A 13,548-nucleotide genomic window follows, 5' to 3' on the forward strand; every position below is an offset into this window, starting at 1 on the left:
TTAAGTCATAGGAGATAATTGCCTTTGTGCTACTGAGTTTGAGGGATGTTTTCTGTGGAGAGTTGCTGACCAAGATTGAATCAGGAACACACAGATATGGAAAGTCCTGCCCTGCAGCAAAATCTATGAGAGGATAACCTTTTGAATCAGTGGATTTTGATGAGTCAAATGTGTTTTTCTCTTTTCATGATTTTTAAATTTTATTTTATTTATCCCATTAAGGTCTTTGCTGCATAAACAATCCTGACATTTGATATTCACGTCAGCAAAACATCTTAGAGTGAGTGCTTCATAGGATTTTTACTGTAAAGTGTGGTGACTGTATATTCCTAGGCTACATGTGAAATAATCAACATTTATTATTTGGATGTGAAAATGTTGCTGTGAAAATGTACAAGATAAAATTAGAAAACCAGAGAGTCATGGACCAATATAAACAGCTGGAAATGTGCTATTATCTTTACATTTGCATAATTTAAACAGGATGAAGTACTCTGATTCATAATTGATTCTAAAATAATGTGATGTTAAGCTCAATTAAGAATAGAACCTTTTCCCTTCAGTGAATTTTCATTAAAAAAATCAACCTATGATTTGAAAATTAATTGTCTGTTTGGTTCTCTAGTTTTAAAAATATTCCTAGAACCAATATTTTGCAACATGAAAAATGAGATACTGTATATTTAAAGAAACATTTGAGCATCATAGAAAAGACTCAGTTATTTTATCAGATATATATATTTCTTATACTGGTTAATATTACAAGAGCCAATGAAACAAGTAACACAGGCCATAAAATGGTGATTTTGTAGTATTATTGGTTTGCATTCTGAGGCATGAATATAAAATAAAAGGTAGTGGAGTAAATACTTGGATCTCAGCTTGCCTCTTTACCCCTAGGCTCTGGAACTCCATCCCCCAGTGCCTTCGCCTTGCCTCCTCCCTTTCCTCCTTCAAGGCCGGTCTCAAGACCTTTCTCTTTGACCGTGCCTTCAGCTCCCCTCTCGACTCTCTACCCCCTCCTCGCTCCCTCCCTTCCCTCCCCTCACCCTGACCATTTCCCCCTTGCTCGGGTCCCGACCCAACTGTACAGCGCCTTGGGACGTCCTCCCGACATGAAAGGCACTCTATAAATGGAATATTGTTGTTGTTGTTGTTGTTGCTATCAAAGCTTCAATAAAAGAGTGTATTAATTATTTCTCAGTTTAAGCACCATTGAGAAAGTTGCATGCAACTATGAAAGTTGTTAAAATGACACATTAATCTAGCTAAATTATGGTATTGTTTCAGTTTAAGAAGGGTTACCGTTCATTTAAGCTATTAATACACAATCAGCCAAAAGACTGGGTGAAAAAAGAGATTCATATCAGTGAATTTGAATGTCCGACCTTACGTAATGATGAATGGTCTTCAGAAATACAAGAAAGATGTTATCCATTCTTTGCTGATACAATATTTGAACAAATTAAAATGAATGTGATTGGTTATGGAACAACAAGAAGTTCATTTGGCTCAACAAGCTCACTCCTTTCACAAATAATGCAAACATCCTGTCATTGATTTTATTTTATCCTCCCCACTCCCCACTCTATCTTCTGTGATGCATTTCTGCATAAATACTTGCTGAATCACAAAAATTATCGACTACAAACTTTAAGAATATTCCTGCATTCCCACATCTCTAGCATTCAAACATACTGCTTCACTCCTTGGCCACAACACAACACTGAATATATATATATATATACATATGCTATTGCTAAGCTTTGCTAGCAGGAAACATATATTTGTAACATTATAGACCATTAGATTTGCATAAGTTGACTATTATGTTATTGTGTTGTTTTATTATGCATTTGAAGTTGGAATCGAAGTTACTTAACTATATCTTTTAGTGAAATTTTGCTGATGATAATACTTTATAACTTTTGTAATCTTGTTAGGAATGTATAGTATCTGTCTTTGCTTTAACTGATATTGCTATGCTTTTGAGTGAGGTTGTATTGATAATTTTGTGACATATCTCAGTATGGACCTGAGTGATACTTGTGAACGCAACAATTGACGTAAGGTTTGAATCCTCAAGCTTTCACTCAGTGATGAGAGTGCTATCAATTGACCCAAGCTGACACCTGATGATGGACCTCAGGCTAAGACCATGAGCATTTGGGGCCTCGCAGAATTTTACTGAGTTTTAATTTATCGCCAATTTGTATATGTTGGGGGTAAAAATGTTATTGTGCCTAGTGGCATCATATGTGCATGCAATAGAAAACATTCACCATTGACCGTTTAGACATCATGAATGTCAGCAGGGAGCACGTTAAGTAGAAAAGAGGTTCAGCGACAGGTCAAGCCAGTCTTTCAAAATATCTGCCCCTTTGTCACCACTGGTCAGCCTGCAATGGCAGAATATTGTCAGTGAAGCCATAGTATATACCCAACATTGCAATTTTACATTCCATACACAGCAATTCTTCCCTTTTGGACTACCTGTACAGCAAGTAGAAAACAAAGAGGAAAACCTGAGAGTGGGGGAAAAAGAGGGGGGTAGAGAATTAGAAAGTGAGATAGTCAGATTGTTAGTCAGTGATTTGAAATTCAAAAACCTGTCAGTCATCATGGTACTACCGAATGTGTGACTGGTCCTTTCTCCCAACAATTCATTTTTGAATGATTGCATGGATTAGATGAACTATGGGAGAAAGGTCAGTTTAAATGTCAAGAAGGCCACTTTACATTGAAGAAAACACCCAAAAATCATTGTGTCTTTCTGTCCAATCTCTTGCATGAGTCGTACAGGACGGTGAGAAAGGTCAGTTTAAATGTCAAGAAGGCCACTTTACATTGAAGAAAACACCCAAAAATCATTGTGTCTTTCTGTCCAATCTCTTGCATGAGTCGTACAGGACGGTAAATCACAGTAAATTTTAGCATTCATACTTATGCATCTCTCTCCCTAGTTCCATTATAATACAAGCATCAGGAGCCCAGCATTACGTTTAGTAGTTTGTGCTTGTAAGAACATGAGAACATAAGAAATGCTGGATAAAAGAAGATCGAGGTCCATCTAATTCTTCTCCCAGCTTCCTGGCGGTCACATGTACATACGTCCTGAACTACCTCTATGTACTATATCCCAGCTTTTTCTCCCAAACAAGTGGTAAAGGTACTACAGTATCATGCACAGTAAATCACAAGCATTGGTATTGTGTTCTATAGTTTTAGATTGAAGCTATTTCTCTATTAGTTTATTTGAATCCCTCAAGGTCCATTATCCAAACCCTAAACATGGTAAATGTTTGATTACAGGATTATTCTTGTTTTGCAAATAGGAATGCCCTCAGGACTACCCTTCCTATTTAGCCTCATGTAAAACTGAATAATGCAATGTCACTGGATATCATAATCACTTCAAATTTAATAGTTATTGATTCAGTAATCAGACACATTTGCCCTGTGATTTCCATACATCCATAAAATTCAAGCACTTATTAAAATGAATACACACATCTAAACATGTTCCATATTCTGCTTTATCTTCCTACACGTTATATCAAAGACATTTATGACATGATTGGCTACATATGGACTACAGTGATAGGTAAAGCAGCATTTTCGTGTACGTTGGCAACCAGTTTTGGTTACAGAATCTTGACCATAGAATTAAAGGAGCAAATTTAATTTGGGCTTAGCAGTGGTGCAGCATGATTGTTATCATTGTTATCAGCGTTAGTGGGTGCACAGGGCAGAGGCCGAGCAGGTAACTTGCCCCAGCTGAAGTGCATAGAGGCAGACCTTAGTGCACCTGCTTTCATACAAAGGCTGTCAGTCTAGTCCACAGGATCTCTGCGGAGGAGTTACTTGATGCCATTTTTACTACATTGGCGGTGTGAAGGAGCCCCCACCACGTAGCCATGCTATCTTCCAATATATATAATGCTGTGCAGCATCAGTTGTTGTGGGTTAGATATTCCATCAGCTGTTTATTCATCATGCCTTCCTTTAACTTGATGATTACTCAGAGCACTTGCCTCGCAAGCGAGAGACCTGGATTCGATTCCCGACAGGGCGAAATGTTGGGCAAGTTTCCTTACTCCACCCGCCTCTGTTTACCTAAGTAGGAACCCAGTTGTTAGTCGATTGCCGAATCGTTTTTCCGTGGATAATAAATTCTTTCCAATTAAATAAAATAAATAAATAATAATTTTCTCACTTCAATCCACGACTGTTTGTGGGACACTGTTGTGTGCAATTGGCTGCCGCAGTTCGCCCACAAAATATACAATCAATTCACTTTACAGTAAATTCTGTGAAGTGCTTTGAGACATCTAGAAGACATGATAAGGTACTATATCAAATGCAAGGATTATTATAATTATTATTACTGGTCTGTAGCATATGAGTTTGATCTCGTCCTGTGGGTAAGAATCAGTAGGTTTGCCACTTTCTCCTTTAACGAGACCATGTTGTTTAATGTGGAGTACTGTACTTTGAAACTCTTGGGCAATCAAGCGACATTGCTTAAAATTAGACTTTTGAATCAAATCATCAATGTAACCAGCTTTTGTTTGATCAAGCACATTTAACTTTCTTGTAACATGATAGTAATTCAACATATTGGGTTGTTACACTTGGAAGGGAGTTTTGAAAACTGACCTTGGATTGATTAATATAATAATTCTTGCATTTAATATAGCACATATAATTTCAAAATATCTCAAAACACTTCGCAGGCCAGTTGCTGTCAAGTGAAGTGACTGTATTTTTGAGATTTGTAAGTTTCTGATGATATATCAAAATAGGTATTCAATATGTTTGGTGTATCTATGGGGCAGTGGAAATTAACTTTATCCTTCTTAAAATGCAGGTCAAAGGGTTCAGGCTATTATTGGAAACAGATTTGACCCTTTCCACAGCTCTCAGTCATACAGATTTCTATCTCTGTGAACCAATTGTGGCATTCACCATTTGGATAGAATATGATGCTTTGTGGCAGTAAATTTGATCTGCTTGTTCAGAGTCCATTGGAATCTGCAACTTTTGACTATTAAATGGAATTTCTGAAGTAGTAACTGCCTGATTGAAACCATTCCAGTCAACTTTATATTGCATCAGACCTTATGCTTGATATATTTTTCAAAACACCAGTGCTGCCGAACAAAGAGTGGTCAAATATTGCTTTGTTGAGGTTTTTCATACATGAGTCTAGTTAGTTTTAAATTTAAGAAGGCCTATGCCCACTTTCTCAATTTTCTATATCTCTCAGCATTTTGGTTAGCGGATTCATTACAATCAGTGTACAAATGCAAATTTTTATTGTATTGTACACTGGAATCTGAAAATTGGGACAAGGTTCTAAATCTGACCAACTGAATGTGATTTTGGGATGATTCATAGAACCATTGAAATTTACAGCGCTGAAGATGGCCATCCAACCCATCTTGTGTGTGCCGGCTCTTTAAAAAACGCTGTTTTCAGTCCCATTTGCCCACCCTTTTCCCATACCCTTGTTGTTAACCCCTTTTAAAACCATAGACATTTACAGCAAAGAAGAAGGCCATTCAGCCAGGGGGAACACTCAAAGAGCTACACATTGTGACTGTCCTTCAGTGTGCTTTTGCAGTCGTACAGTTTTGTGAGGAAGAATGCTGCAACTTCAATGCTGAAATTTATGACTTGCCTGTTTTTACCCATTACAATTTCTCCATGAAACGAACTCAGTTTCTCCAGCGTCAACTCTATGGCCCATGGTTGTATTTGTCTCCAGCTACACTGTATTCTGCCACCTGATAAAACAAACATGAATCCAGTATGATTATCTTTGTTTTATCAGGTGGCAGAATACAATTCAGAATACAATGTAATTCAACTGTCAGAATCATACTACTTTTTTCTTATGGGGTGAAACTATTCCCTGAATAAAAAAAGTGACTTTTGATTCACCTCTAAAAAAAAGCCTCTACTGGCTACAACATCTACACTTCTGTTATCAATAAATTTTTGGTCAGTCAAAATCAGATTCACTGTTCATTAATTCCAATTTACATATCACACATTGCTGTGGAGATAAACAATTCTGTGTCACGGGTCTAATGTCTTTATACAAAATGTACACCTTGATTTAAAGTTAAGCAACCACAAGTATGAATAACAATGTCCCACAATAAATCTTGTTAAAAAGAGTCACACTAACATTTGATGAGCAGCTCTTATTGAAACAAACAGCAATAAATACATAAATGATTCTCCACAAGTTGTTTATTCAGCTGGGAACTTACCAGAGTTCATCACCTCCAGAATCCATGGTCAATACAGCAGAATTGCACAGTTGCTGAGAAAAAGATATCCCTGGGGAATTGCTGACTGTGAACAAATTTTAGGAGAGCCTGCAAAATGGACAGAATGGATATTGTTAACTTAAACTCTAATTTTATTTCTTTTGAAAACATGCGCTTGTTATGATTTATTTTGCAGTATCTATAATTTTATTATCACTAACTTGCTCATGCTCCATCTGTTAGGTTTTTATATGGGCTCCATTACACAGCGCAATGTGACAAGATGTATTTAGTGTTGCTGTCTAACAAAGCAATAGTGGTCCAAAATCTATTGGCTTAGACAGAAACCAAACTCAAATATGCAACTGTGACTAATGATCAGTAAGTGGGTAAATATGAAGAAGGATTTGTTTTTTATATATATAATTCCTTTGCTGTAAGATTGATGCTGAGTTGGGCACATTGTTTTGCTGGTGTGCTATGCTATGCTCGCCTCGAAATTAATCTTGAAGCTAAGGAATTTAAAAAAAAACATAATTCATATGTATCAATCGCCTAATCATTAGTTACAGTAACATCCTGTTACTGTCTGTTTAGTGTTGTTTATGATTCAGATCCCGGCCTCAATACAGTACTTTTACAGACTGCAAAAAAAACAATCAATGTTTTCTTCAGCTCCTTAACTTCCATCACACCACAGCTTCATACAAAATGCATCTGAAGCATTTGCAAATGTCACATTCTATTTTTTTTTAAAATACTCCATGTTACATTCAGAAAAGTGTGGACAACCAGAAAACATATAAGGTGTGGTACTCCTTAAATAAAACATCTTGTGTGTGGTATGAAATAAAATGATGTGATAATAATAAATAATCCTTGCATTTGCTATAGCGCCGTGTCACGTCTTTGAGACGTGAACAAAGCGCTTCACAAAATACACTGCGAAGTGAATTGACTGTATATTTTGTGGGGTGAAAAATAGTTGTTCTGCAGTTATTCTGGGGAGGAATGTTTTAGAGGCTGAACTTGCAAAGGGTAACATCACCCTTTTGCAGATATGTGATCCACCCCTAAATGTACTGCTACACCACTCATACAGCACATGGACCATTCCAACAGTAAAGGCTTTTTCTGTTCATGCTTATTCCCTGAGTGCTCCAAATGCATTTGAGGCAGATGCAAAGGCACTTTGCAAATAAGAAATCTGTCCTTTTAAAAAAAAANCCACGGAATGGGGCAAATGCACTTCAGATCAATCGGCATCTTAAATACAAACCGTTACCGTCGGATCTGTCATCAGAAGCTGAGTGAGTGTTTTGGCCGCAGAATCCCCTGAACACCCGCAGAAAGGTTACACTGATCATTGGAGAAGTCACTCCTGTTTCACAGTGAGTGAGTGAGTGAGGGAGTGAGTGAGTGAGTGAGTGCAGGAACACGCCTTCACCTTAGTCTGGAGCCCCAACACAACTCGGGGACTCCGGGGAGAGCTGTGGAGAGGTCCCGGTGAGACTGTATATAAATGCATATAAATGCACTCGGCGATGGGAAAAGCCGACACAACGCTGTTTATTAAACACATAGCCTGTGTGTGAGTGTGTGTGTGTGAGTGAGTGTGTGTGAGAGTGTGTGAGTGTGAGTGAGTGTGTGAGTGTGTGAGAGTGTGAGTGAGTGTGTGTGAGTGAGTGTGTGTGTGAGTGAGTGTGTGAGTGTGTGAGTGAGTGTGTGTGTGTGAGTGAGTGTGAGTGTGTGAGTGAGTGTGTGTGTGTGAGTGAGTGTGAGTGTGAGTGTGAGTGAGTGTGTGTAAGTGAGTGAGTGTGTGTGAGTGTGTATGAGTGAGTGTGTGAGTGTGTGTGTGTGAGTGTGTGAGTGTGAGTGAGTGTGAGTGTGTGTGTGAGTGAGTGTGAGTGTGAGTGTGTGTGTGAGTGAGTGTGTGAGTGTGTGTGAGTGTGTGAGTGAGTGTGTGTGTGAGTGAGTGTGAGTGTGTGAGTGGAGTGTGTGTGTGTGAGTGTGAGTGAGTGTGTGTGAGTGTGTGAGTGAGTGTGTGAGTGTGTGTGTGTGAGTGTGTGAGTGTGTGAGTGAGTGTGAGTGTGTGTGTGAGTGAGTGTGAGTGTGAGTGAGTGTGTGTGTGAGTGTGAGTGAGTGAGTGTGTGAGTGTGAGTGTGAGTGAGTGAGTGTGAGTGTGAGTGTGTGAGTGTGTGTGAGTGTGAGTGAGTGAGTGAGTGTGAGTGAATGTGTGTGAGTGTAAAAAAAATCTATACACCAATTCTTTGGCCATATGTGTATAACGGGGACAGGTGGTGTGTGAAGCGGAGCCGCTGCTCCGGGAGCGGAGTGAAACCCTCCACCATGAGGTGCTGATGGTTTCCCGGATCCCTCGCGCCCCCTCACGCTGCTCGTGTCGGGGGGAATGTTTGATGAAGATTTACTGGGAAGTCAGTGAGAGTTTCCCTCCTGTGGGGAATGCAGTGAGCGCTGCTTTCCCAGTTCTTCCCGACTGAGGAGACTGTTGAACCCAAACATCACTGGAAGCGCTCGGAGTGCAGTGCTCTGATGCCCTTCAATGAGCAGCGATACCAACGCAGAGGTTTGCAATCCGCCAGAACTTTATTGAGACCGAAATATAATCTGCAGCTCAGCTCAATGCCACTCACTCACTGGTCTGTGTGTGTGTGTGGGGGGGGGGGGGGGGGGGGGGGGGGGGGGGGGGGAGGGGGGATGTTCACAGTGAGGACCTTCCTCCCTCCTGTCCTCCTTTGCTGAATTGCTCTGATAAAGGGCTTTGGCAGCTCGAGGTGTGAGGCTGGGCATAGACTGACGTGCTGCCAGGCGGGGGGGGGGGGGGGGGGGAGGGCAGGGGGCAGGGCAGGGGGGCAGGGCAGGGGCAGGGCAGGGGAGGGCAGGGGGCAGGGCAGGGGAGGGCAGGGGGCAGGGCAGGGGGGGCAGGGCAGGGGAGGGCAGGGGGCAGGGCAGGGGGGGCAGGGGGCAGGGCAGGGGGGCAGGGGAGGGCAGGGGCAGGGCAGGGGAGGGCAGGGGGCAGGGCAGGGGGGGGCAGGGGGCAGGGCAGGGCAGGGGGGGCAGGGGCAGGGCAGGGGGCAGGGGAGGGCAGGGGCAGGGCAGGGGAGGGCAGGGGCAGGGCAGGGGGCAGGGCAGGGGAGGGCAGGGGGCAGGGCAGGGGGGAGGGCAGGAGGAGGGTAGGGGGGGCAGGGGCGGGGTGGGGGGGCGGGGCTGGGGGCGGGGCTGGGGGGGCGGGGCCGGGGCTGGGGGCGGGGCTGGGGGGGTGGGGCCGGGGCTGGGGGCGGGGCTGGGGGGGCGGGGCCGGGGGTGGGGGCGGGTATCAGCGCTGTTCGGGTACTGACTGATCATCACTGACTGACTGACTGACAGCCGAGCGCTGGAGCCCCACAAGTGCAGCACTTCTTCACACAACTCACTGCAGAGGCTCAGCTCAGCGCTCTGTGGGGAGAGTTCATTCACATCAGGTTAGCGCTGATATATCTGCTTCATCTGTTTTTATCTCTATCTATCTATCTATCTATCTATCTATCTATCTATCTATCTATCTATCTATCTATCTATCTATCTATCTATCTATCTATCTATCTATCTATCTATCTATCTATCTATCTATCTATCTATCTATCTATCTATCTATCTATCTATCTATCTATCTATCTATCTATCTATCTATCTATCTCGGTGTATATTCAGCCTATTGTCTTATTCCAATTGTATTTCCCATTTCATTTCTCTTTTACGTATTTCCAGGCTGTTTCAGGCTGTTTCTCGTCCACCTGGTTGTTTTAATCATTTTAATTCATCTTTTATACGACTTTAAGTAACATTTCTGGATGTATTCATTCACTTTGTTGGGTCTGAGATCCCCCAAGTCCTTCTTGTCATGGCCACAATTTGCACGTTTTCAATAAGAATTGTCCTCACCTCTTAATATGTGTGTTTTATTGTTTTTCTTTGTTGCTTTTGTTTCACCTCGAATTTGATCACATCCTTTGCCAAACGTGCATATCAATAATAGTAATAATAATATGACCAGTCGTCTCCGAATTCACAAATTTACTGGTGGATAAGTCATCAAAATGCAGTATTACTCACCAAAATCGTACACGGGTTTGCGACCTCATCTCGTTGAAGAAGAAAGATGCGGAGTTGGTTGCAGATCACTGCGAACTTCTTCAGAAACTGATACCGGAGTAAAGAGAGCCATCGCTTTGTGCCGGCATCTCAACGCTGCAGCCTTCCTAGAAAGAAGAGGATTATTACCTTTAACAGCCAAGAGGAACGCGTTATTTACCCAAATAGACCCACAGTGGCCAGTAATTCTCAATTGAAGCAAACGGTCATTGCATCTGTCTGATCGTGGAGAATCCGTAAAGTACCTTTACATCAACTTTTCTTATCATACACTTGTAAATCCGCTCCAAAGATTCAGCGAAAGGAAACAAGACGAGAAAGCAGGATGCTTCTGGGATAGGAGGATGCGATGTGCACAGTAAACATTTGGGATCATCCCTTAAGAATAACCATTTCTGAGGTGTCCCAACCCATGTCATTCGGGATTGTTCTACAGCCCCCCCACCGACCCCCACTTCTCTTTCTTCCTCTGACCGGTTTTGCATTTGTCCCATTCATTGTACAGCTTAGGCTTTGTATTATTATTATTATTATTATTATTATTATTATGCAGAGGGTCACCTCCTTCTCCCTCTCCCCTTGGCTCATTGTCAGATTCCGCCACTGTGAAGCGCTCTGGGACGCTTCCCTGCATAAAGGGCGCTATATAAATGTAAGTTGTTATTATTATTATTGACTTCTTTATTGTGTGAAACTCTGATCAAGATTCGCCACAGGAGCGTCAGAAGGATCAGAGAGTTTGTCAGTTGATGCTGAATAACTTCCTCTTCCATTCAATATCTATGGCACAATAATGTCCAGAACTGTCTCATTGCTAGATCTGAAGGCAAGATATATAATAATAATAATAATAATCCTTGCATTTGATATAGCGCTTTTCACGTCGGGAGGACGTCCCAAAGCGCTTCACAGAATATACTGTAAAGTGAATTGACCGTATATTTGTGGGCGAACGCGGCAGCCAATTGCGCACAGCAATGTCCACAAACAGTCATAGATTGAAAATGACCAATTTATTATTGTTTTTGGTTTTTTGGAGGGATTATTATTAGGCGTGTGGAGTAAGGAAACTTGCCCAAGGTTTCGCCCTGCCTGGAATTGAACTCAGGTCTCTCACTTGCAAAGCGAGTGCTCTAACCACTGAGCTACAGGACTCCACGATACTGTAGATGCTGAAAATCTGAAATAAAAGCAGAAATCCCTGGGAACATGCAACAAGTCAGGCAGCATCTATGGAGTGAGGACAGTGAGTTAACATTTCAGATCGATGACATTTCAGGGGTTCTGACAAAAGGTCACTGACTTGAAATGTTACACTTTTCTCTCTCTCCATAGATGCTGCCTGACCCGCTGCATATTCCCAGTGACTTCCATCTTTATTTCATTGCTAGATCTGTTTTATTTTTAAATTCAGTGTTACTGGGATGTCTGAGAATTACGGAAAACATTTTGTATTTTTTTCAAAATACTGCAGCCATGACTTTAGTAATCAATACAACATGTCCAACAGCAGCTAGCCGAAACTAGTGGTAGTTAAATATTCTTGTGCTTCCTTTTTGTTTCCAGAGAAAAGCACCGAATAATGAAGAGCTGAACTGGATTCATTGTCAACATGGGTCCTTTAGAATCAGAAAATGAGGTCAATGTAACAGAGGAGAGAGAGCAGGGAGCAGCAACGGACCTGAAGGAATGGGAAGGTGATACCACCACAAATTATAATGGCCCTTATCCTGCCCACTTTTCCATAAAAGACAGCACAAAGTTACTTGGGGTGCAAATAACTCTCATCCTAGCTTATTGCTCCATCATATTTCTTGGGGTTATGGGTAATTCACTGGTTATCTATGTAGTTATCAGATATAAAAATATGGCAACAGTCACCAATTTCTTCATTGCAAACCTGGCAGTGGCTGACTTAATGGTGAATACTTTATGTCTGCCTTTCACTCTGGTATACACCTTGTTAGGTGAATGGAAATTTGGTTCAGTTTTATGCCATCTGCTTCCTTACGCCCAAGCTCTCAGTGTCCACGTGTCCACAGTGACTCTCACTGTCATTGCTCTGGACAGACATCGATGCATTGTTTATCACTTGGAGAGCAAAATCTCCAAGAAAAGATGCTTTATCATCATAAGCATCACCTGGCTCGCTAGTGCCGTGTTGGCTTGTCCTCAAGCTATATTCAGAGAGTATATAAACATAGAGCTTGAAGGTCTGAAAATGCAAGCATGTTCAGAAAAGTGGCCGAATGGGAATGACAATGATGGCACCCTTTACAGTGTATCCATGCTGCTGCTGCAGTATGTGCTGCCCCTGGTGATTATATGTTTTGCCTACATTAGAATCTGGACCAAGTTGAAAAACCATGTTAGTCCAGGGGGAGGGAATGATCACCACCACCAGAGGAGAAGAAAAACCACCAAGATGCTGGTGATGGTAGTTGTGGTATTCGCTGTGAGTTGGTTGCCATTCCACGTGTTTCAACTTGCCATCGACATCGATAAGAATATTTTCGATCTAAAAGAGTACAAGTTGCTCTACACCATATTTCACGTCATAGCCATGTGTTCCACCTTTGTCAATCCGCTGGTCTATGGATGGATGAATAAAAATTACCGGTACTCCTTCCTCACGGTGTTCAAATGCGAGCAAAGGCTTGATTCGATTCACTCTAAAGGAATAGCAAGGTTCAGAAGCAACACACGGAATGAAAATACAGAAGTGACAAACTGTCTATCCTCTCCAGCCATTCAGCTCACTGAAGTCAATCAGCCAACCAGTGTTTAATGGCATTCACTCTAAGCTTTCATACTCTTGCATCTGATGAACACCAACCTCCGACTGCATTGGTTTACAGAGCGGCTGGTTGCTACATTAAATCAGTTAGTAAAATGAGTACACTACATTCCAATGTCAGTTTCTGTAAATAAAGACCAATATTTATTATTTTCCCTAAAGGAGTTCACTCACTGCTTGTCAAAATAGAATTGAAAAAATAATGCTCATGAAAGCGAAATCCACTCAAAATTTGTGTTGTTGCATTCTAAACCAAATTAGTTCAGTATTATACTGTACTAAGAAATTATTTGTAGAGAGATGTATCACTAAAGTTGA

General features: G+C 41.5%; 1 protein-coding gene across 1 annotated transcript; it reads left to right on the forward strand.

The window, feature by feature from the left end:
- The first annotated feature begins 9,700 nt into the window (after positions 1 to 9,700).
- npy2rl (neuropeptide Y receptor Y2, like) lies at positions 9,701 to 13,221 on the forward strand. The gene is made up of 2 exons (XM_007906570.2): positions 9,701 to 9,763; positions 12,000 to 13,221. The coding sequence occupies exon 2, from the start codon at positions 12,046 to 12,048 to the stop codon at positions 13,219 to 13,221; it is 1,176 nt and encodes a 391-aa protein (XP_007904761.1). The 5' UTR covers positions 9,701 to 9,763; positions 12,000 to 12,045.
- The last annotated feature ends 327 nt before the right edge of the window (positions 13,222 to 13,548 follow it).

Source organism: Callorhinchus milii, unplaced genomic scaffold, assembly GCF_018977255.1.
Source record: "Callorhinchus milii isolate IMCB2004 unplaced genomic scaffold, IMCB_Cmil_1.0 Scaffold8, whole genome shotgun sequence".
Classification (NCBI taxonomy): Eukaryota; Metazoa; Chordata; class Chondrichthyes; order Chimaeriformes; family Callorhinchidae; genus Callorhinchus; species Callorhinchus milii.

Bases quoted from the DNA above. Each gene is read 5' to 3' on its own strand.
- npy2rl (XM_007906570.2), top strand. From the start codon at position 12,046: ATGGGTCCTTTAGAATCAGAAAATGAGGTCAATGTAACAGAGGAGAGA.